Here is a 23,418-nt window from a genome sequence, read left to right as displayed (position 1 = left end):
CATTACAAAAACGCCTCAAGACAATTATATAGAACCCATAAAACCTTTGTTCATATCAATGGAGATATTTTAATGACATTTTTAGTGATGTTATGTATGTATTAAAAATCTATTTACATACCATAAATATTCACAAACAATAAATATATCATAAGAGAACTTTTTTAATCCAATCTTTCAAAGGAGGCACAATTGTTTTATATTATATAAAAAATTTCGTCTTTTCATAAAATTGTTTGCTTGAACTGATCATTCACATGAATCTCTGGTCAAAGCTCATCAATTATAGTAAGTGAAAAGCCAAATAAGCTTGTTTGATGCACAAAAATCTATGAGGCTTGTTTACCATATCTGATGTAGCCCATGTATGTGTGTTGATGTGAATAAAAGCCTAAATTAATCAGCATTTCATAAAAAGTCATTAGGTCTGCTCAGACAATTTGGATTAAATTGCTTGATGAATATGGATTGATTTTACAATCCCATTATCAACTTTTTCAAGTTTTGGTGTAATGGTTTTCCAGCGGAGTTACTGAAATCTTTGGGTTTCATAAAAAAAAAAAAAGAACCTTATGGGTTTGGAATGACATGAGGTGAAATAAATGACAACTGTTTTTGGGTAAACTATCCATTAACGAACATGTTTTTCCAAAACTATTCAAGTGGAAAAACAGCTCGTTTTCCTGTGCATCAAATTAAATATAACATCTAGCCTGACTAAGGTGGAAAACTACAAAGATGCATTGTGCATCTCGTATCATAAGCCCCATTCGTTCAAAACACAGTTTAAACATGCCAGCTTAACAGCATACTCGTTTGAAGCTGCTCTATCATTTTTTCACACCCGTAACATTTCAACCTTTGTGAGATTTGGAGAATAAAGGCCAGGCATATTCCCGTGTCTGAGCTCACAGCTGGTCTCTTCATCATCCTCTCATTACATGCGTCTCAGGATGTGGAGAGGGTGGGGCTGTGATAAGCAGCGGGGCTATTAGGCAAACACTCTGCCATTAGTCAGCCATCTCGCCCAGCCAACGTCTGTCTGACAGACAGTCAAGAGAGACGCTTTCAAAGCCAGGCCCGACTCCCTTTCCCACTGCCAGTCTAAGAGCACTTGCATTCTGGGCAGGCATCTTTTAGGGCGGCACTAATGGGTAGAGTTTTGTCATTTAGTCCTAAAGAGATGGCAGCCATTTACCGTTGGCTCCTTAAATTACCCTGCACGTTTGCGCCCTGCCTGTCAGAGCTGATGTAAGTGTTACGGGCGTGTTCCTTCGCACCCACTGAACAATTATTTTCTCCAGTCTCTCTAGAGAGCCCGATTCAAAAGCCTTCTGCTTACTGCTTTTTTGTTAAACCTGAAGAGACCAGATAAAAGATTCAGGCTGAACGCTCTTGCGGTTTTATTTGTAGCGAACGGCACAGCACATCTGAGAATTAAAGTTAGAACAACAGGCATAATGCAAATGGGTTTGTGGCTGCGTGAATGTGTCTGTCCTTGGGTTGTGGGTCTCATTAACACCTCTCGGTAACACCCTTCCTGAATGCCCACTGAAATCAGTCAAATCGGCCCTCTCGAACCCCGCTCCTCTAGCAGACAGAACGCCCTTACAATCTCACACATTGTCTGTGTTGTCTTATTTGGGGTATCACTGGGCCTAATGTGAAATTCTTGATGGAAACTGACTGAAGATATTTCAGAAGAAAGCCTGTACAAAAACACCTGTGCTGTTTGAGTCTATACACACAAACACAAGAAATGTTAGACTGAGATTTGGTTTTGTTATGGTTTACAATTGAAGTTAAAAGGATTATACGTCATTAATTGCTCAACCTAATATTGTGTTCAAGTTCTGAATACACATTAAGATCTTAAAGATGAATTTTGAGAGCTTTTTGATCCTGCACACACAGTAACACAACTATCACATTCAAGGCCCAAAAAAATGACTAAGGACATCATTTAAATAGTCCATGAAATCAGTGGTTCAACCTGGTTCATCGGTCCATACCTTAATTTGTTTTCTGAAGATAAACAAAGGTCTCACAGGTTTGGAACAATGTGAGGGGAGAGTAATTAATGACAGAATTGTAATATTTGGATGAACGATACCTTTAACTTTTTTTTCAGTATTGTTCTGTTTTTTTGTCTCTGTTCATCACATTCATTAAGAGACGACTGACATTTTAAACAAAACTCATACGCTTTCCTCTTCACCCTAACAGATGCCCTGTTTGAGTCATAGAAAGTGTTTTTAGCGTTACCATGGTATTTTCTGTAAGCATGGACATTGGCCTGAGAGGTTAGATGTGTGTTGTGTTATGTTGTGTTGTATGCTGTACTCTGGCATGGGTGGTCTAGGCTGTCTCTCCTCTGCATTTTTATGAGAAGAGTGATGTGCCCTGCAGATGTTTCCGCACATGCCACATTTAAACAGTCATTATAAAGTCATTCCTCATCTCTTTATGACAAGAGAATGCTGCTCTCCATGTCGAAAGCCTACGCAGCCTTGAAAAAAATCAAAGAGAGAAAATATATAGCCCCTTGCGGATTTTAGAATAAGTTTTACAATCTCTGCGAAATTCTTCAGTCTGATCGCACACTCACGCTCTCTCTTGATCTCATCGTTTTTCCAAAGGGCTCCGTCCAAATCTCAACCACCTGATAATAACCCACCACCTCACTGCAAGCCATTCAGGCCTCAGACCGTTTTATTTAGTGTTTTCTTAAAAGAGCGATCCGTACGGCTCTGAGCAGTCTGGTTCAGCTGGACGATAAATAAAGATGGCTTTGGGGTGCTGTTCATTGACTATGAAACAGGCACATGGTTCGCATTTCCCTGCTCTATCGGCACGCAGGAGGACAGTAAATTCAGCGAGAGGAAAAACCACTAATTTACATCCTCACTTCCACCATGCCATTGACTCATATAAATTACCTCATAATGGCAGCGGCAATGCTGTGTTGCCGTCCCGAGTAGGTCCCAAATGAGACCGGCAGGCTCAGAAGATGATTTACTCCATACCATAATGGCTCTGGTGATTGAGCTGAAGTGGGGATGGAGGCTGATTCTACTCTATGGGTTTTAGCAAAGCCCAAGACGGGCTGACAGTACCTTGATATATGACCTCATGGAGAAGAGGTTGGCGAGCATGGTGGACAGGCCCTGTGCCAGGCAGCTCTGGGCTATGAAGCCTGCCTTCAGCTCGGCAAGGCAGATCGCATCATCACCCTCCTTCCAGTTCCAGCTGGGAATGTTTAGCAGATGGGCCTGAGGACACACGGGACGAGACAGGGGGAAGTTAACAATGTCCCCTGCTGAGAAGTCTAACAAGTGCAGTAATGAAAAACACTAGCAAAAAAAAAAAAGAAAAAGTGAAAATCAATGCAGTTTTTACAGATTAAGGAGAAGTGGGAGATCAAAACTAATTTGTAGCAGGTAAACATGAACTTATTCTATATTATTTTAAGGTTTGAAACGTACATTGGAAAACACTGTCAAAACAAAAGCATGTTACAACAGTCCACGGTCTCTCCTACCTAGTTAGATTACATAAATCTGTCAAACTGATAACGCAAATCTCATAACAGTAGCACGTCACTATTTCATATCTCATTGCTAGCACAGCGGGTTTGCTGACAGTCCTCTAAAACAGTTGTCTACAGCTGACATTCAATTGCTCTCGAGTGAACTGTCCCATGAACAAAAAACATCCATCAAGTCATTAACATCCATCTCCTGTTCCTGCGCTCCTGGTGAATACAAAGCTGCGTTCATCTAGCTGTAATAGGGGATAAAAATTGAAGGGGGAAAATATGCACTGTATTTGATTCCTGTGAATTTATCAAATTCTTGTTTGTCGTGGACAGCTGAGGGGTCTGTTCTCATATTTTACATGTTTATCTGTCAAATGTCAGTTTTTTTTTTATTACTTTTATAGCCTCTTTATACATTATTTGTATTCCTTCTTTTAGGTCTTGATCATTTTATTGTTGACAACAACAGAAGAGATCACATCCTACCTTGTTGTGGTACTGCAACATTTGTGTGATTATTCTAATCTTTGGATGGTAGTTCTTGATAGATATTACTCTGCAAAAAGAAAAAGCAGTAATTTACATTTAAAGCCAATATAAAACAGCATTTGCAGGGGAAAAAAAAGGTATATATACATCTTCAACTTGGTTTGTTTTCTTTAGAAGCATGACATTTGTCTTAAAGGTGCATTCAGTAATTAATTAAAAGTAAAATTCTTCAAAGTGTCTTATGTTCACATTTATAAAATTAAAAACAATAGTCAAAACCAATAGTGCTGTAAAATATTACAACTGTAAAATATTAAAAGCGACTGCGTTCTGTTGTAAGATACACAAAATAATTTTTTTGTGGAAACTAAATACATTTATTTTTTAAACATTTAATTTCTTTTTGGCAGTTTAATGCATCCTGGCTAAATCAAACGATTACTTCTTTCGTACTGACCTAAAACATTTGAACGGTAGTATATAAACAACACTTTTGAGAAACATCATTAAAATGATGTACACCCACATGAGATGAAGACATACTCTAGACATATTAATCTTAAGAAAAATCTGTTTTATTCTATCATGGAGCAAGTCTCTCCCTCATGTAAACAAAAACCTACTAAATGCACCTTTAACCTCCAGGAGGACCGTCCCAGAATTCACCATCGTAAGTCACTTTGTATTAAATCAAGCATCTGCTGAATGAATAAAAAGTAAATGAATCTTTCATTTCCATAGAGGAGCCTGTGATATGTAAGCGGAACAGTGCGATTTCCTATGAAATCCAGCCTGGATTTCTCTCCAGTCTCGTAAGAGAGGTGCAGAATTTATTTCCATATTAAGCTGTTCTATAACACATTAGTTCAAGAGAGCACTCCGAGACCTGCCTAAATTAATATTTCATTTTCCAAACAGTCCGGCCTGGGTGCAATTCTGTGCGTTACTCATGGCTAAAGAACATCTCCAGCATGAAAGGAGGAAGGGAAATATGTTTGCCCTCACTTCACACACTTTTTCAGAGCAGTATTACTTGACTCTGTCCCAAAGGAAATTCCTCCTGGCTGCTTTCATCTGTGTCCAGGTATAACATGTGTGAATCTGACCGAGATGCCGAGTATCCCATTCACACCTTCCTTTAACAGCACGGGAGGGTGAAAGACATCGGCTTTCAATACATCTTTTTCACAGTAGGATGTCCCTAGTGAATGCATGATGCTGCCCGCTAACATTAAAATAAGATGTGTTCAAATGTGTTGATGGCAAACGCCACCCTTCACCGAACTGACCTCATGATATTAGAAGCATCTTCGGCATCGGGGTCTGCACAGTATTTGTTCGCAAGAATCAAGCAGGCGTCCGCTGACTCGATCTGTACAAGATGAAAAAGAAGAGGTGATGCCTCCGTGTTCAGAACAGCATCAAAACATCTACCAACATCATTATCTACAACCTCTCTACAACTGTGTATCTGTATGCCGATTATTAAATTGTCAGATCAAAGGTTACCTTTACTCTTGCTAGATCATGTGGGTTGAGGACCGATCCTTGATAAAATTCCACCTGAGTGAAGTGACGTTTGAACAAGGCTTCCAGCTCAAGATTAGGGGAAATACTAGAGTTTGGGAAAAAAATAAATAAATAAATAAAAAGTCAGCATGTTACTAATAAAGAATTTTCATGATGCTTTAAAGGAATAGTTCACCCAAAAAATGAAAATTACCCCGTATTTTACCAACCCTGACGTCATCCTAGGTGTACATGACTTTCTTCTTTCGGACGAGCACAGCCTGAGATTTAAAAAAAATGTATTCTGGCTTCTTGGCTCGACGTATGACGTTTGATCCATCGTCAGTAGTCAGCCAAGAATCATTTTAAAACTAGAAATATTTTTGTTACAAAAACCCATCGATCTGCTTCAGAGGACGTGGGATAACCCCCCAAAGGCGTACAGCTTAGTTTTACACTGCATGTATTACTGGTCGGATATAGCCGATTTACGGAGCTTCAAAACAATGGCTGGCATCCACGAGCATCACCAAGCTTCTAAGAGCCTGGATACATTTTCTTAAGAATGTGTGTTCGTCTGAAAGAAGAAAGTCATATACACCTAGGATGGCTTCTGGATGAGAAAAATATGCTGTAATTTCCATTTTTTGGGTTATTACTTTAAGTTTACAGAAACTGGCGGCTAACAAAAGAATGCCAAAACAACTTACTGGCTGATCTCTTTGTTATATAAAAACAGGCAACTCTATTTGATTTATGTGTTTTTCTTAGTAACATGCAGTCATTATATTCTTTACGGTGCGGAAAGGCTCCGTCAAGATTATAAAAAGTATTCCAAAGGGAATTGTACTTACTTATGAAGAAAAACAATTTCTACATTGACATCATCCCTGTCCTTGTGTAGGAAGTCTTTAAGGAAGTTGGAAACACTTTCGAGAGTGATATGACCACAGACCACAATGTGCCTGTAAGGGGGAAAATTCAGCTGAAGAGTGCAACATAAAATAAAACTAAACTCTGGCATATCCTAAAAAGGAGCATAAAGTCATAATAACCAAAAATGTCTTGAAAACATTAAATGTTGTGGCTTTCGAATATTTACTGTCTGTTACAGTCATAACAGCACATGTTGCTTTACCTCATATTTATAAACATGGTTTAAAACATTAAACGAAGCGCTTTGAACTTTTCAGGACAAACAAAATCGAATCTTACGTTTTAATGTTGGATTGTCAAATGTTCTTAATAAGCCGTGTCTCTGTAGCCAAACCACCCCTGTGCTAGGACGCATGTTGACATGTACGTCAATGCTAACTGACAAGTATCGGAACCCCTGTCAAAAGCGCTTAAATTGTTTTTGGATCTGTGGCTGCCGTGAACTCTAACCGTGACTTCTCCGGACAGGCACCGAATGAAAAACTTGCAATATATCAGATGGAACAAACAAACAGACTCAACTGGATTGTTCCAGAGGTCACGGTCTTCTGGGGCTCATTTATTCTGCCTCCATAGTAAGATCTAGTTTCATACTCTAGAGCTGTTCCAAAACCTAGTAGTGAGCCGCCTTGACATCTTTCGGCTTTATCAGCAGCACTCGAACAGCGCTCCTGTGATGTATTAGATAAAGCTAAAGGATACAAAAATTCGACTAAATGTTGCCGTTGTTTTTACAACAGTACAACAAATAAATTACTTCACATTGAGCAACATACATTTCATATTCAACAGAGTCAGTTGTATATGTTTGCATAGCCAATAAAAATAAACGCTGAACAAGCGATGTACAACAATTATGTTAATAATTAAGTTGGTTGAGTCATTGATTAAATCATTTCATCATTTCTGAATGAATCAATGTTTTTGAACAAATCCATTTTACAGTTATTCTGTGACTTGCACTGTATTTTTAAACAAAACTGTACTTTAAGTAATGGATTCGTGAAAACTCTCATTCTGTTAAATTTCCTCAGAAATCATTTTTTTCTTAAATCAGTAGTGTGTAGTCTTTGAACATCAACACTTTAAAATAAGGTTCATAAGTTAACACTGGGTAACAACATTAGTAAACAAACTAAGAATTAACAATACTTCTATACCATTTAATAGTCTTAGTTAAATGGTAAATGTAGCACTACTTAATGCATTATTAAAATCACGTGTTGTGTTTGTTAACATTAGGTAACGCACTGAACTAATGAGCAACAAATAATGAATAGTGTAATGTTTGTTTATGTTAGTTAATACAGTAACAAATGTTAACAAATGACACCTTATTGTAAAGTGTTACTGTTTGAACGAATCTATCGAGTAAAGGATTCAATGACTAAAAAAAGTGTCTCCACCTACTGGCGCAGGAATGTAACCTGCAGAAAGAATCACTGAAAAACCCCCTCAACTGAAGGCTGCGTTTTTAAGCCTTTAAACTATATACCAAGCTACACACTAATGTATTTTAAATTACACACCAAAGTTGTTCTCAAGAGTTTTATCATGTCTGCAATGATCTGAATCGTATAAAAGATTACAGCCCATCATTACTATCTTAACAACTTAATGGCCACTTCTATTACTGTTGCAGAACAATAACAATGCTTTATTTGTCAAGCAGGGCTTCTATGCAACAGGATGTTAAAGAGTTGAGCTTTAGCCATGGGGTTTTGCGGATCACTTCACTTCCCATGCTGGATTACTCCAATACTGCTGTGGTCAAAGTCTCAAGAGCTTTAACCACGCACGGTCATCAATCTAAATCTGTCCAAACTAACTCTCTCTTCCCTCAGCAGACATGATGTGCTCATGAGTTTACAGAGAACAGGGGTTGCTGACCTTAATTGTAACTGGGTGTATGTGCCTGTACACTCTCATCTGTAGGAAAGGTGCTTATTTGTGCTCAGATCGAGGGCAAACATTAAGCGGATCTGTTTGCCGGAGGGACGCAAAGGGAGGCTTTATGGGTACAGTGTCTGGATGCTATCACACATAATGATCTTCACAGATCTGGCCTCTTGTATTTAATGAGTGGTAGTAATTGCACGCATGACTGTCCTGGGATGAGAAGACTCTGTTGAGTTGATGGCTTGGTGTAAAGCCAACGGTGTCTGGCAAAGGGGTGGCTTGATGAGAGACACATTATTCATGTTTTCCAATTTCAAAAAATACCCGTTTGAGAGCTTTAGTTAAAGAAGAGTTTTGGATGACAATGCTCTCACTTTCTCGCTTTCTCTGGCATAGATACAAATACACTCTGTCTCTCGGCTTATGTCAGACATCTTGTCTCCATGTTTGGATGAGCTATCAGTGGTGCGTGACTGAGCTACTGATTGTGTTTCACCACTGCGGGGGTGTTTAGCTTTTTTTTTTCTCCCCACTTCAAGTTTATGGTACCGGCAATGAAAGCAATACAAGATGTATAGCCACACAAAAGAGTATCAGAAAAGACTAAGGTCATTACGGGATGCTTAAACGTTGATAACTATTTCTGTGCTTGCATTAAAGTGCACTCAGTAATACATAAGGTCAGTAAAACCCCAAATGAACTTTTGTGAACTTTTTATTCACTAATGAAATCTAAAAATTAAATAAAATTATAATAATAATAATAATAATAATAATAGCAATATTAACATATTCAACAAAAATATTAATATTGAACAGAACAACTGATACATGGCAGCAGTTGTTTTTTGTTTTTTTAAGTGCCTTATAACAAGAAAGTGATAAAGTTAGCATTTAGCTGGTCATGTGATGTTAATATGAGCCTTCATGAGGCCTACTGATAAGAGTCTTTAACCTGAACGTGACATCAAACATTTTACTCTAATTACTGAGTGCGCCTTTAAAGAAGACCTTGAAAATGGAAAACATGAATGCTTTTCATTTATTTGTCTGTTGACATTTCTGGCACTCTATTTAAAACTTCTTTATGACTGTATAATCACACTAATGCTCAAAAACTGAAAAATTATATATATATAAAAACTGATTAAAAATAGTATAAATAATTTGTATGAAAACCTCCCGCAGCATTTTATAAAGAACAAAAACTATTGCTTAAATATCGGTGGAAAACACAACTTAAAATCTATACACTTAAGATGTCTTCAACTTAAAGTACACACACTAACAACACTATACTGTAAACAACACACAGTGAAGAGAACACTTGGGCTACAACACAATGTTACGTACTATAAGGTGAAATCAAACAAAACATGTGCACAAACTGAGCAAGCAAATGCAGAAGGGCAGTTACCCAGCATGCACTGTGAATCATGCCAAATAAAAGCACCAAAAATATGGAAATCATAACCAAGATTTAAAAGAAATTAAAAACATCAAGCTCGAACATCAGCCTCAGCAGCGAAACCATTGATACTGCTCTAATCCTTAAACCGAGTCGAACGAAAAGTGTCCGGTCTGTTTCTGTGCTCGTCACAGACTTTTATAATCAACAATGTTTTAGAGAAAGCTGTGTCCAAATGATAGCTGTGAGGAGAACGTCGTGTGATGAAAGAGGTGTATGCCCGCTCTTGACTTCAAACTAAGAGAGAACAGAGCTCGAGATGGACCACATGTGTAATCCACATGGGCTAGGGCTCCATCATCATTACAATAAACAACTTGATGCAGGGGGACAATAATGAATTTAATTTGGCAACTCTTTAGCCAATAACACCTCCTTAGACTACAGTAATTATTCAAAAACACTCCATTATGTCATATCTGACTGCAATTTCCCTACATATGCTTTAAAGCTGAGTCTTGCTCAGAAATAGCCAGATATTCAAAGCGTCTAGGTATCAAATGTAAAAAGTTAGTTATTGGTTACTGTGGTGGCTAACTGCTGCACATCTGAAGAATGGGTCTGTTTTAATCGCTCTCGTGTGGTTTGTTTTATATTGTCTACTTATTTAGACTACCTGCATTTTCACAAATTAAACTGTAGGAAGTATGAACACACAAATAAATGATTGACACTAAAGAGGTTAAAGCAGCGCTTATGGCTAGTCAGTGTGGTTTGTGATGGGCACAAATGTTTGGATAACCAAAAATATAGTTTTTCTAGGACCCAGTTCTGTGAAGGGAAATAGCATACCCAATTTCTATCAAAGCTTTGTATAAAGATACATTCTAGGCTTTACAGAGACATCGCATATTTAGGCGTTATGAACTGTTATATGATCAATACTTTTGATAATATTCAAACAATTTTGTTGCAATTAAGCATGATTTCTATGAAACGTGCAGTTTCACAAAATTACAATTACAAGGTCAGGAACATCCATTTTTGTACATATTTATAATTATTTCTGGTATTATAAAACCAAAAAGTAAACATTACATGAACAAAGAAATATTTGAGAACTAGATATGTTAACTGTTATGTTAATAGTATTTGTATTGCATTAATACTTTAATTAATTTTATATATTTTTTTATTTGTTTGAAATATAATTTTATGTGCCTGTCATTTTATTTATTTATTTTTTTATCTACCTACTTATTTTACATTTAAAACATTTGTTCTTCAATGCCTATTCTGGTAAAAAAAAAAAAAAAACACAAACTTTATATTTTCATTTATTTGTGATTTGATGTATTTTCCTTAATTTACACTAAAACATTCTTTTGATCTGTTTTTTTAATATATAAACCTGTATTGGGTTATACATGCAAGATCCTGTTATATTTCATCACTCTATCTAGCAGGACAATGCGGTAAGCTGTCCAACCTCACAGACTATACATCAGACTGTCAGCTATGCATGAATAGTTCTCAACGCACACCTAAGCTAAAGTCAGAGATCCAGATGACTGAACTCCTATTGATCTCTCTCATTTTAATGAGTTGCGAGAGGCATATCAGTAATGGCATTTCTATATGCCATTCCGTCCTCTTTTCAACTCTTATTCCATGCGTGCGGATGCCAACACAGGCCTGGTCTGTGGGGGCAAGCGGTGCCGGCTCCACGTTCTTGGTGTGGCTTCGATTCTGGAGAGAAGCTCAGAGGCGGCGCGATGAGCTCAGAGTTCACTCAGGGTTTATGTCAGTTTCGGCAGCTCTCTAATGGAAACCACAGAGACCCCGACCTGATCCAACAGAACGCTGCTCTATATTACAGTCATAGATCCAGATCTGCGTTCCTGTTCTGATGGTTAAACGCTACGCTGAACACATGCTGACATCAACGGCCATCACAGACCTGTCTGTTGCACGGTTTCAATAGCAGAGGTTACACTTTAAACTGCTGCTAGCCTCGGTACAGCTCAAATAATTAAATAAATACATAAATAAATATTACCAAAAAGCTTATGGCCTCTAAAAAAACATTTCAAGCTGTTGAGAAATTGCAGAATTACTTGATAAAGATTTAAGAAGGTTGTTAAAAACAGTTCAGTATACCAAAAGCACACTTTTAACAAAGATACGGGCTTAAAGAGACTGTTTAGTATGATACGATTAAAGTTACACACTACTAGTTAAGGGTTTGTGGTCAGTAACATGTAAAAAAAAAAAAAAATGCTTAAGGCTGTATATATGTTAAAAAATACTGTACAAAATTATATTATAATATTATAATTTCAAATGACCGTTTTCTATTTTAATACATTGTTTCATGTACTTTATTTCTGGGATATTGCTCCTGACTTCAGAGTCATATGATTCTTCAGAAATCATTATGCTGAGTTGCTGCTCAAGAAACATTTCTTATGCTGAATACTGAAAACCGTTACATTGCTTAACTATAACTTTTTCTTTTTTTTCAAGATCAAGATAAATTAGAATTTATTGTTGAATGAACTGTTTTGCAACAATACATATTAAATTGTCACTTACAGGTATTAATTTAATGCATCCTTTCTGAAGAAAAATTTATTTCTTTAAAAAAATCTTATCGCCTCAAAACTTTTGTCTTTTATAGTATACATTGTCCGTCACAAACCACACTGATCATAAACATAAAAGTTTCATTAATAATAAATTCTGTAATTGTTTGAAAAATGTTATGTCATCTAGTCTTTACACACTTGGTTCAATCAAACAATTAAACCTTTTTGCACATTAGACTTATAAATATAATTTTACTGTCATATTTACTGTCAAAGCCACAATCTGGAACCCTTTAGCAATGTAGCAAAGGGATGAAAGTGACTGCATATTCAATATCCTTACTAAAAAAAATTAAATAAAACGAGGAATAGGAAGAAAAAAAAGATTCTGGTTTTAGTGCCGCACTGTTGTTCCGACAAATGTGATGAGAATAGAGTTAGACTACATTTAAAATTGTCCATACTTCTTTGTTTTAAAGTCAAGCTAAACTCTACGCAGAAAATTATTACAATCAGCGTTTATGCATCATTTATGCAGCCTCCGGCGTTTATTCATATACACCTACTCATGAACTTGAAAAATTTGCTCTTGGACATTTGTGAGTTTATGCAGAATTACACTCTAAATGTATGCATTTTGCACCAGCCTGAGCTTGTCGGAAATGTGCTGACAGTGGAAATAAATACCCCGACACATTTATTTCGAGGTGTCGTGATGTGTCCGTTCATGAGCACACAGTCCCATGCATATTTAAACAATAAGGCGAAGCCTGGTGCCTGTCTTTCTGCTCGGCCAGAGAGCTGGAGCCTACTGTAATTGCAACCAGATGCATGCATAGCCAGAGAGAAAGAAAGTGAGAGAAGGAGAGAGGCTCAGCTCTTTTGACAAGGCCTTCTCTCAACACCAGACTGCGAATCCAAACGTGGGGCTGAGGCCAAACATAACATTTCATCAATCTTGTTTCACTGACAGCGAAACGGCATCAAACAAAGGGGCTCTTAATGGCTTTCTCCGGCTTAGTATTTGCCCTCAAATTCAGATGATGAAAGCCGGACGTGACCGTGGGCCTGTTTCACGCTGCGAAATGGGTTGGGAAAGAGCGCACTCGAGAGAGAGAGAGAGATAGAGGGGGCTCTGGAACGTAAACGCGAGTGTTCGGGAGAATCGCTGTGCTGATGACAGGGCCGTGTTTGAGCCAGAAACGAGTGAGTAAGGGGGATTCAAAATATCCACATTCACATTCAGGGTCATCTTTGAAAAGGAAAAGAAAAACGGGACATGGTAAAAGTACCAAAGGGGGCAAAAAGCAAGCCAATTGCAATGGAGCAGCTCCAGTGCGAGAGCTGAGGCATCCAGGCATTCAGGGTGTGCGCTGACTGAAGATCAGGGCCAGAGTCATGTCACACAGAGATGAGGTGAAGGGCCAGCAGTGACGCACAGCCAGAGAGGCTTTTCTCACTGCAGCATGCAAACTAAAAAGCCAACAGACGTCCATTCTCAGAGAGCATGCGAGAGATGGGTCAAGCGTGATGAGCAGAACTCAGATGAACAGAAAACTGAAACAAACACAAGACAATGATGACACTAAGTGAACAGCGTTTTTTTTTTTTTTTTTTTTAAACTAGTGATCTTCTATCATTCACTGTGCTCTTCAAAAGCAAAACAAACACTGATTCTACGGCAGCACATAACGGATGGAAAAGCAACAATAGTCAGTGTAATGAAATTAAAATGCAGCAGATGCATTACAGAAAAGAAGCCACGGACACAGAGCAAAGGGCATGGACATGTGGCTTCGATGGCCAAGGTCTCCAGTCACAGTGTGACATTCATTCGTCCTATCATTTTTTTGTCTGCGCTAACCCCCTCTCTATCTGAGATGGGGGCGTGTGAGTCACACAACCACACCTGGTTCTGGATTTTGACTTACTTTCTGCCTCGTGTCGAGTTATAACTCCCTCCGTATTTCTTCCGATTAAGGATGAGAGCAGCAATTTCTGGCACGTAGCGAGCAAACATGGCCTACATGCATGGAACAGAAAAAGAAAAGTGCATGCAAAGAGGGGTTCTGCTGTGACCAAAGCCACAGAGGCACCTGGAATACTTACTTTCTGCCATTTACCGCACTATAGGAACCACCATATTTCTTGCGGTTTCCTATTAACTCTATGATTTCAGGGACGTAGCTGGCAAACATGGCCTAAGGAGAAGATAGGAGACAGAAGCAGAGGCTAAAAAAGAGTGCGGAGAGACTCGTCCGACTCTGGACTTTTTTTTTTTTTTGTTTGTTTGTTTTTCCCCAACCAGAAATTGACATGTGTTTGCTCCAAAAACAAAACGACGTATCTTGGTAATGTCTTTATGTTTTTAATTCAAATAATATAAATAAATATACAATTATTCATATCATGTAGTATTATTACATAATATAAATATGTATATTTTATTTTTTATATATATAAAATGTCCATTGTGCTTTTGAAAATATCTGAAAAAAAAACTCAAATTGAGGGGAAAATTTAACATTGGGAAAAAAGGCCTGCTTTGGAGATACTCCACTGATTTGGAGACGATTAAAAAAAAAAAAATGTAAAAATTAAAAAGTCTTTCGTGCCGCCCATCTGTATTTTCTCTGACAGCACAAAAAATGTCTTCTTAGAAGCAAGAGAAAGAAAAAAAACCTACATGCCATGTTTTGTCCAACAAACACTAATGCAGTGGCAAGTAGATTTGAATAGTCCAGCCTGATCGCCCACAGCTGCAAAGCACATTAAGACTCATTAGTGTGCTTCAAATGAGCTGGATGCACTTTGCAAGATTGCAGCCTTGACAAAGTTCTGTTTTATCTCCACGCTATGCGTGTTACTAGGATCTTAATCCCGAGTTGTCAGCCTGACCTCCCGAAGAGAGTTGTGAGAGGTTCCTCACCTCTCTCTAGGGCCCTGATGAATTATGACATCTGCCTGATCAGATCTGACGGTTTACAACATTTCCATACTGAAGTCATTAATTGAACACCTGATATAAAGCAGAGCAGTGATTATTTCCAGCCCTCCTCGAAAAACAAAAAGAAATAGCAGATTGCTATGGAAACTTCTGGACAGCTGGAACTTTGTGTGTCCGGTGAAAGAACTGAAGAGCATCTGTCCTGCATTACGTCTACATAAGCTTCACATGAGACCTTCTGAATGCCTGTGAATGATCTATACCTTGATCTTGAGTCTGTCAACCACCTAAACACTACGGCTGGGCAATACATACAGATTCTTGAATCAGAATATTTTTACGAATCATTTCATTGAATTTTTAACCGTTTCTATGAAAGAGTTTCAAAAATTACATCATTCAAAAATTATTCACTTTAAATGTGACCCCGGTCTACAAAAACAGTGATAAGGGTCAATTTGAGATTAATACAAACAAACAAGCTTGAATAAATAAGCTTTACATTGATGTATGGTTCATTAGGATAGGACAATATTTGGCTGACTTGAAATAATTTTGATGACAAAATATAATACTGATAATAAATTGCCATTTAAAAAAATGTAACCAAAATCGTCCTAAAGAACATACACATCTAGTCTTTTATCCGTGTTATTTTTTATGTACGTTTTCCAGTATTGTCATCTGAAGTTGCAAATACACTTATAAGAGTGCTCATGGCTGCTGTTGCTATGGTGACGCTCAAGCAAGACTATGGGCCATCCGACTGCCACTGTGTTTGTTGGAATTCGGGGAGGGAAACAGAAGGATGGGATCTCCTGAAACCGCAAAACTGTTTTAAGAGAATATCAACAACATTATCGTCAAAATACATTTCTTTAAAACTCTACTTTCAATGCAATAAACATAATGAGGGATAGTGTCGTACAGCATTTACATAAAGTTGCAAAATGCATTTACATTTAATCTTAACTCGGGCTGTAATGATCAAACAGGGTAATGGATCTTAACGGCAGGGGAGTAAACGTTACAAAGACAATGGACATATACAATATGGTAAAAAACGGTGTTATCGTTTGGGCTGTCATGAAGACTGTGGTATGGTAAAAACAGCGTTATATTTGTGGAAAGACGACGAGTTATGAAAGTGTCAAATCACAGGAGTTCTGCATGATTTTTTTTTACATGGTAGTTGTTCGCGTTGGGGAAGGGAAGGGGTGCAGGAGTGCCAACGAGAGGAAAAGTGATTTTACCAGACCACCGAGAATGAAGAAGACCATGAAAAGGCGTCCAAGAGTGGTTCTTGCATAGACGTCTCCATATCCCACCGTGGACATAGTGACCATTAATAAGTACACACATTCCCAATATGAGAGCGGTTGAGAGTTTTGGAAGTTTTCCCATGGATCCCCTGAGTTTTCCACCTGCCGGGGGGGGGGAGGAGAGCGAAGAGGAAATTACTGACAGATCCAAACACGATCCTCTACAGCCATCTACTGTCCATACAGAAAACCACAAGGATGAATCGTGAGAGCGACCAAACTGAGGATTTAGTGGCGATCAGAGTCTCTGCTGCCATCTAGTGGCACAGATGTCCTCTGGCGCATCCTGATTAAAACAAAACAAAAAACAAAAACACGAAAAAAAGAACCACAGAACACCGAACCTTCAGATGAACTACAACACAAACCACATACGCCACAAAGGGACAGACGTGACGCTCGCTTAGGAGCTTTTCTCCTCCCACGAATCAGCATGTGCTCTCCTTTCTGTGTCATTTCTCCAGGGCATGGGGAGAGAGCGTGTGTGTTTATTAACTCACCAGATGAATGAATCCTGCAGCAGTGAGCCATGTGCTTATGAAGATGGAACACAGGTTCACCAGCTTGATGGAATTACTGTGAGAGACGAGAGTTACATCACACCTCTCAAAGTGAAACGCATCACACTGACGTACAGATCAGTCAGTCATCTACTGAGCCCAACACACACACACACACGAGCGATGCCTTGCCTTGACACTGCTCGCTGGGAGTGAACACACAGGTTATCAGCAAACAATTCAGAAGGTGACCGACGCGCATTGGAGCTAAAAAAAAAAGCATTTACACCGGCGCTTTCTAACTCATGTCGCCGCGCAAATGCAAATCATTTCCGATTACCGCAAATCATCATCGATGCGAACGCCCTTCCTACTATAGCAGCCAATGAGAGAAAATACCTTCGGTGCAAATGTAACGTCCTGTTGACAGCCGTGTCAGTTCGGGGTGATATATCTAAGCAATTTCCTCCGACTGAAAAACGAGACGGCAGCTAAAATAAATGAAACGTCCAGCGGTTTTACAACCACTGAGTTGGGTGCTGACTGCTTTTTCTCCAATTCCTTTCTGATTCATTGACATATTTACGAAACGCCACCGAGGTGTCAGGAGGCGCTCATCTGTCATGTGTGCGACTGCCTGCCAGAGGAGGAATCAATCAGAGGCCTGTCTGCTTCACACTCCTGCATTCATCAGGCTGGAGGGCGGCCCTGTTCTCTTACCTACAGCATGCTAAACGCACACGTAAGACATTCTGCTCAGCTACGAGCCCTGCAGACTTCTGGGTCAAAGCCGCAGGGGTGCGTGGAAAGCGATGGAAGGGACGCCGGAGACTCCTAAGGAGCCGTGTGTGGTGATGCCAGCGGAGGGGAGCTTTTGAAACTGAGTGAGAGAGGTGCGTAATATGTCGTCGGCCTTACCTTGTTTTTAAGATATTCAAAAACTGTAAAATTTCTGAGAACTGTATCAATCTCAAGGCTCTTAGAAACCTCAGACCTGCGGGAGAAAAGAGAAAAACAGACGAGAATCGATTAAAAAGGATCAACAAGATTGCTGCATATTAGATACTACGTTCAATGTATTTTTTTTATTTTTAAGAGCTCATAATTGGTAACAACAGGCATTGGCAAGCTCAGTTTTCTTTCTTGCTCCGATACATTTAAGACCAGTTGTTTTTGGCTTTAGTTTTAATTTTGCACCATAGCCATGAACTAATAAGTGTATTTTAAAAAGTATTATTTAAAAGTATTTAAAAAAACTCACACTTCATATGTATAGCTGCTTAAGGTTTTTTGTTTTGTTACAAATAGGAGGATTTCCTCAAAGTTACGAAAAGTCACAGTAATTAATATTTAATAATCATGATATTTTGTGTTAAATATAGTATGTGAAACATTACAGTATGCAATAAATGCAGTTGAAAACATCAATCAGTATTAACCTGCTTCAGTGGTCATAACACACATTTATTAACATATTACTAATACTAATTTACTAGCACTAATTTTATTATAATGGCATTCAATTTTGTGAAGCTCAATCAAATAATGAGTCACATTTTTATTTTTTTTTCCTCCAAGTGGATTTATATTCCATGGACTGTACTCAGTTTCAAGTTCTGCACAAATACAGCAGCTCCTTCAGATATTTTTATGCAGTGTGCACATACTACTTTAAGACAGCTTATTTATAACATTTCCAATTACAATTTCCATGACAATTAAGATTTTAAGCAAAACTTATTAAGTAGAAAAAAATGTTTTCTCATACCTTTTGAAATATACACAGTACTCAACAAGTCTAGTGAAATTCAACCGTGTAAAAAAATAATGTCACATTTTTTCATCAAATATTAAGCATGCATTATTTAAGCTTCAAGCAGAGAAAGAAGAAGAACCATGGAACAATCAGACATTTGTGTGTGTGTGTGTGCGTGTGAAGGCGAGATGTAGGTGCTGAAATGAGCGCATCAGGAAGCAGATTAGAGAACAATATCACCAGCTTCAGCAGACTTCTTACATAAACAGCATTTTCCTGCCTTCAGCCCCAAAAACATCATCAATTCAGAAACACATCATCTTAGCATTGCTGCGGTTCTTTCAAAAATGAACCAAAAAGCTTCCTGACGCTATTCACAAGTCTCTCTTTTTTACTACTTGAGTTTGATGTTATCTTCAGCAATAGGAAACTTTAATAAACTCTTCTTGCACACTGTAAACAAGAGAAAAATGACAACTGCACAGTTTCTGCAAATAGTCTTGAACTAACACTAAGTTTCCAAGAAAGGACGTCTTACCCCAGTTAGACAGTACATTGAGGCAGTAAAAAAGAGAGCTCTGGCTGTCACTCTCTTTGGTGTCTCCTATCTGGCCTGGGCCCAACTTCACACGGTAACCATTCTGAAACAGGTCAGCACACGACTTTTTGCGCCGGCGGCTCTCTTGAACGGTTTCTGTGACCAGAGCGCCCCGCGGGCCCCGAAACACTAGCAGCTTGCTGGAGATCATGATTCTCTGATCCTACTCCTTTCTAAGTTGAGAAACGCAGATTGTGATGTTTCCACAGAACTTCAAAGATGTGCAACTTCAACTGTACTTGATCAAAAAAAACCCTAATTTGCTCCAAGATATAATGTTTTCGTAGGCATGAACATCAGAATGCATCCAGAAGACTGTTTAACGATACTAACAACCCTTGGGTCCTAGACGGTGACACCTGCCATTGGCTGAAAACGCTGATTGAAGCCACAATCTCTGACGTATTTGGTCTGATCTTTTCAGTATTAAACTCCCACGCATGTATCTTCCCCCTGACCCCTTCTCTGCTTTAGTGAGGTGACAAGCTTTTGTATAAACTAAACCTTTCTAGGGATTTAAAATGAAAAAGAAGAATAAAAAAATCCTGAATTAATCACAGGGGTTGTACTAGCAGTGATGTTTTCTCATGCTTTTTTTTAAACTGATAACTGTAATGCCATAAAGTAAGACTGTTATGTTAGATTATGAGATTATACATTTTATAGCAATAATTGCTTTCTAAATTAAGTGCAGTAATCCTGCTGTTGAGCTCATCTGTATTCACTGTACTTCATAGGTGTCTTCCTGATATTGTCACGCTGTGTTTCCTTCCTGTGTTCAAAACCAAAGATGTGCTCCAAAACCTAGGGAACTGTTTGCTTAGACAGCACTTTAAAGAGACAAAAAGAAAAAAAATTATTTAGTCATCATTAGTTTAGAACCTGAATGACTTTCATTCTTCTGTGGACCACAATAGAAGTTACTCTAAATAACGTTGATAACCAAAGAGATTTGGTGACCACTGAGATGGTCATTAAAAAATCTTTTTAATGTTCAGCAGAAGAAAGTAAATCATGCAGGTTTGATAAATCATGACCTAATATTTATGTTTGAGTGAACGGGAATGTTTCAAAAGTTGTTAACATTATATTCTCTATAATATTTATTTGACAACAGACAGTATCACATGTATCTTTTAAAGACAATCCTTCAATATATTCAGTGTTGATATAAACGGGTAAGTTTTATCAAAAAAATATTTTATACAATATGTGTCTGCGTCAAATCAGCCTACACTAGAACAAATCAATCTCTAATAAAATTCATTTGTGTGTGTGTGTGTGTGTGTACATCCTTCTGACTACCAGCTGTAGAGTTTTATGTTGGAGTGATTTCTCTGAGATATTCAGCCTGTATGTCCTGTACAGAACACATTCAAGGCTTTTTAAAGATACCAAATGATTGGATGTTTCTCCGTGACCACTACCTCTCCTTGGTCTTTAAATTTTCTCACATTAATTTTAGTGGTCAAGTGTAACACCCTTATGGTAATAAGACTAAATTTTTAAATTAATATTTGTATATGACAAATTTTCGAATTGTTTGTCATAAATCAGCATCCAAGGAAAATGTTAAGGGATTTCAAAGTAAAATATGACTTTCTGTTATAAAACAGAACATTGATTTCATAACTGTCCACTGTAGAAGACACCAGGACCTAAAGCATGTTTATCACACATTTATTAAGCTTTAAGTTACATCTTAAGTGACAGTGGATCTAATCATACTTATATTAACTCATAGCCATTGTAAAAAGCGCTATACAAATAAACTTGAATTGAATTGAATTGAATTTGTGAACTCATTCTCTCAGATGACCTGGGTATGAACGTCACTGGTATACATGCACATTTTGCTGTTTGCTTCCGATGTATTATACTGTATATATTCCATGTGTTGCATTTTTGTTCAATTAAAGAGGGGTTTTTTTGCTTTTTGTTTAATGTTTAATCTGCTTGGCTAAAAAAAAAAAAAACCCGGAAGATAACACAGCTACATTATCCCTATCTACATTATGCATCACTAATTTGCCATGAACCTTTGTTGAACCTGACGGCGTGTTTGTGGCTCAGCAGCTGAGAAGCCCTGTGGCACGGAGGCTGGAGAAACAGGATTCGGGAGAGTAGGCCAGGGCTATGCACTGAAGCAGGTTTAATGGACAGATGCTCATTCAGACTCTTTCATTCACATCTCAAAGACCCACAGCATGTCACGTGTGTTTCAGTCACAAACCACTGGTCCTTTTTTTCTCAATCAGGGAATACTGAACATGTGTAAAGAGGGATAAAGGGTTGCCGGGATTACTCGCCGCTCGTTTCTCCCAGAATGCATTTGTGCGTGCATGTACTGAAGCTTGCCACGTGAGAGAGGGCTCTATATATGAAAGAGGCTTAAAGCATAAATTAGTTTCCTTCGCTGATTTTTCTTCCTCTGGTCATGCGACTCATATTCCTAACTGAGAAGCTTCTAGTTCAGGTCATCCAGTTACGTAGCACAATACTGATTCAAACCACCAGATGGCAGTGGAAAGCAATATCCACAGTCAGGATGGACAGGGACCGCTGATGGTTTAGGAATCACCCACTGAAAACAAATACCTCCGATGTGCATCCACTGATGTACTTCTGTACCGATTTATCAAAAACAGCACCCAAAAACACTGAAAATGCTAATAGACTTATATGCAGATACTCATTTATTAACATAACTATGATTTAACTATTAGCAAGCGCAACTTTTTAAGAAATTAATACTTTAAGCGAGGACAAAAGGACTTCCATTTCAAATAAATGTTCTTTTAAACTTTCTGTTCATCAAAGAATACTAAGATAAAATGTTAAAAAAAATAGCAGCACGTGTTTTTAACTTTTATAATAATAATGCATGTATATCGAGCAGCCAATCAGCATATTGGAATGATTACTGAATGGTGCTGAAAATTCAGCTGTGTTTCACAATAATTAATTACATTTTAAAACATGTTAACATTAAAACTGTTATTTTAAATTGCAATAATATGAATATTATTCTTATATGATTTTTTTAATAGCACTGTAACGATATTACTGTATTTAATATATATTCTTTACATTTATGTATTTAATTTTATTGTTTCTAAATGGTTTCTAATGCGAACTATACCATATGACATGCAGACAAAAAAAAGAGCACAAGACTAATTAACAGTACATCATTGCAGCGTAGCATTTTAATGGTGAAATAATAGTAAAATCCAGAGTGAACCTAGTACTCTCCCGCTGTACACATACCCTTGATTAATATGCACCGGATCTCCTCACATAAGACCCTCTGATTACTGCCTTCTCTTCACAGACAGCTTTTGGAAGAGGACTTCAGCTCACAAAACGTCTCCATTTCAGAGTCAAGTACCTGTTGTTAATTGATTGCGAGGATGAAGGAAGCTAGTGTATTATAAACAGCCTCATGTTAATCCATACACAACCCTCGTGTTTGAAAAGATGCTCCTGAACAGCTTCTAGAAGATTAATTCCTATTTCCCAGTAGAGAGTCTCTGCATACCCTTCAAATTAACAGCACGTTCTCCACCGCTTTCATCAAGCTCCAATTTTCAGAAAAGGGAACAATACAGCAGGTTCAATCATGTGCCGGGTCTCTGATAGTCCCTACAGATGCACGCTCAATTATGACCCATCCTATTTGGAACCTGGGAGTATAGAAAACAATAGTTCACGTGGCATAAAGCATAAAATAAATGATCTGGCTATTTTTAATTTGATTTTGTCCTGTACCCTTAGTCTGGGAACTGAGGGCCTGACAACTCTTTAATGTTCATTTAAATGAATATACCTCTGACGTGCAGGACATCATCATTATGTAACACACGATCATAGTAGTCCCTTCATTCAGACTTTACTGAACTGACATTGCTCTAGATTTCGTATGCCG

The 23,418-nt window shown here is 38.0% G+C and overlaps 1 protein-coding gene across 2 annotated transcripts in view; it reads right to left on the bottom strand.

Annotated features, from left to right (window-relative positions):
• Window positions 1–23,418, bottom strand: part of LOC122356634 (calcium-activated potassium channel subunit alpha-1) — a 113,781-nt gene that overhangs the window by 46,180 nt on the left and 44,183 nt on the right. For both annotated transcript variants that reach the window (XM_043255569.1, XM_043255570.1), the window contains exons 5-13: window positions 18,055–18,130; window positions 17,137–17,212; window positions 16,568–16,738; window positions 14,477–14,568; window positions 6,391–6,501; window positions 5,537–5,642; window positions 5,317–5,399; window positions 4,025–4,094; window positions 3,117–3,272 (exon numbers count right to left, since the gene is read on the bottom strand). In XM_043255569.1, the coding sequence (XP_043111504.1) occupies window positions 3,117–3,272; window positions 4,025–4,094; window positions 5,317–5,399; window positions 5,537–5,642; window positions 6,391–6,501; window positions 14,477–14,568; window positions 16,568–16,738; window positions 17,137–17,212; window positions 18,055–18,130 (941 nt within the window). The remainder of the gene's footprint in view (window positions 1–3,116; window positions 3,273–4,024; window positions 4,095–5,316; window positions 5,400–5,536; window positions 5,643–6,390; window positions 6,502–14,476; window positions 14,569–16,567; window positions 16,739–17,136; window positions 17,213–18,054; window positions 18,131–23,418) is intronic.

The sequence above is a fragment of the Puntigrus tetrazona genome, chromosome 13 (genome assembly GCF_018831695.1).
Source record: "Puntigrus tetrazona isolate hp1 chromosome 13, ASM1883169v1, whole genome shotgun sequence".
Taxonomy (NCBI): Eukaryota; Metazoa; Chordata; class Actinopteri; order Cypriniformes; family Cyprinidae; genus Puntigrus; species Puntigrus tetrazona.
The sequence above is the reverse complement of the archived record's forward strand: the minus strand, read 5'-3'. Positions and strand labels throughout refer to the sequence as shown.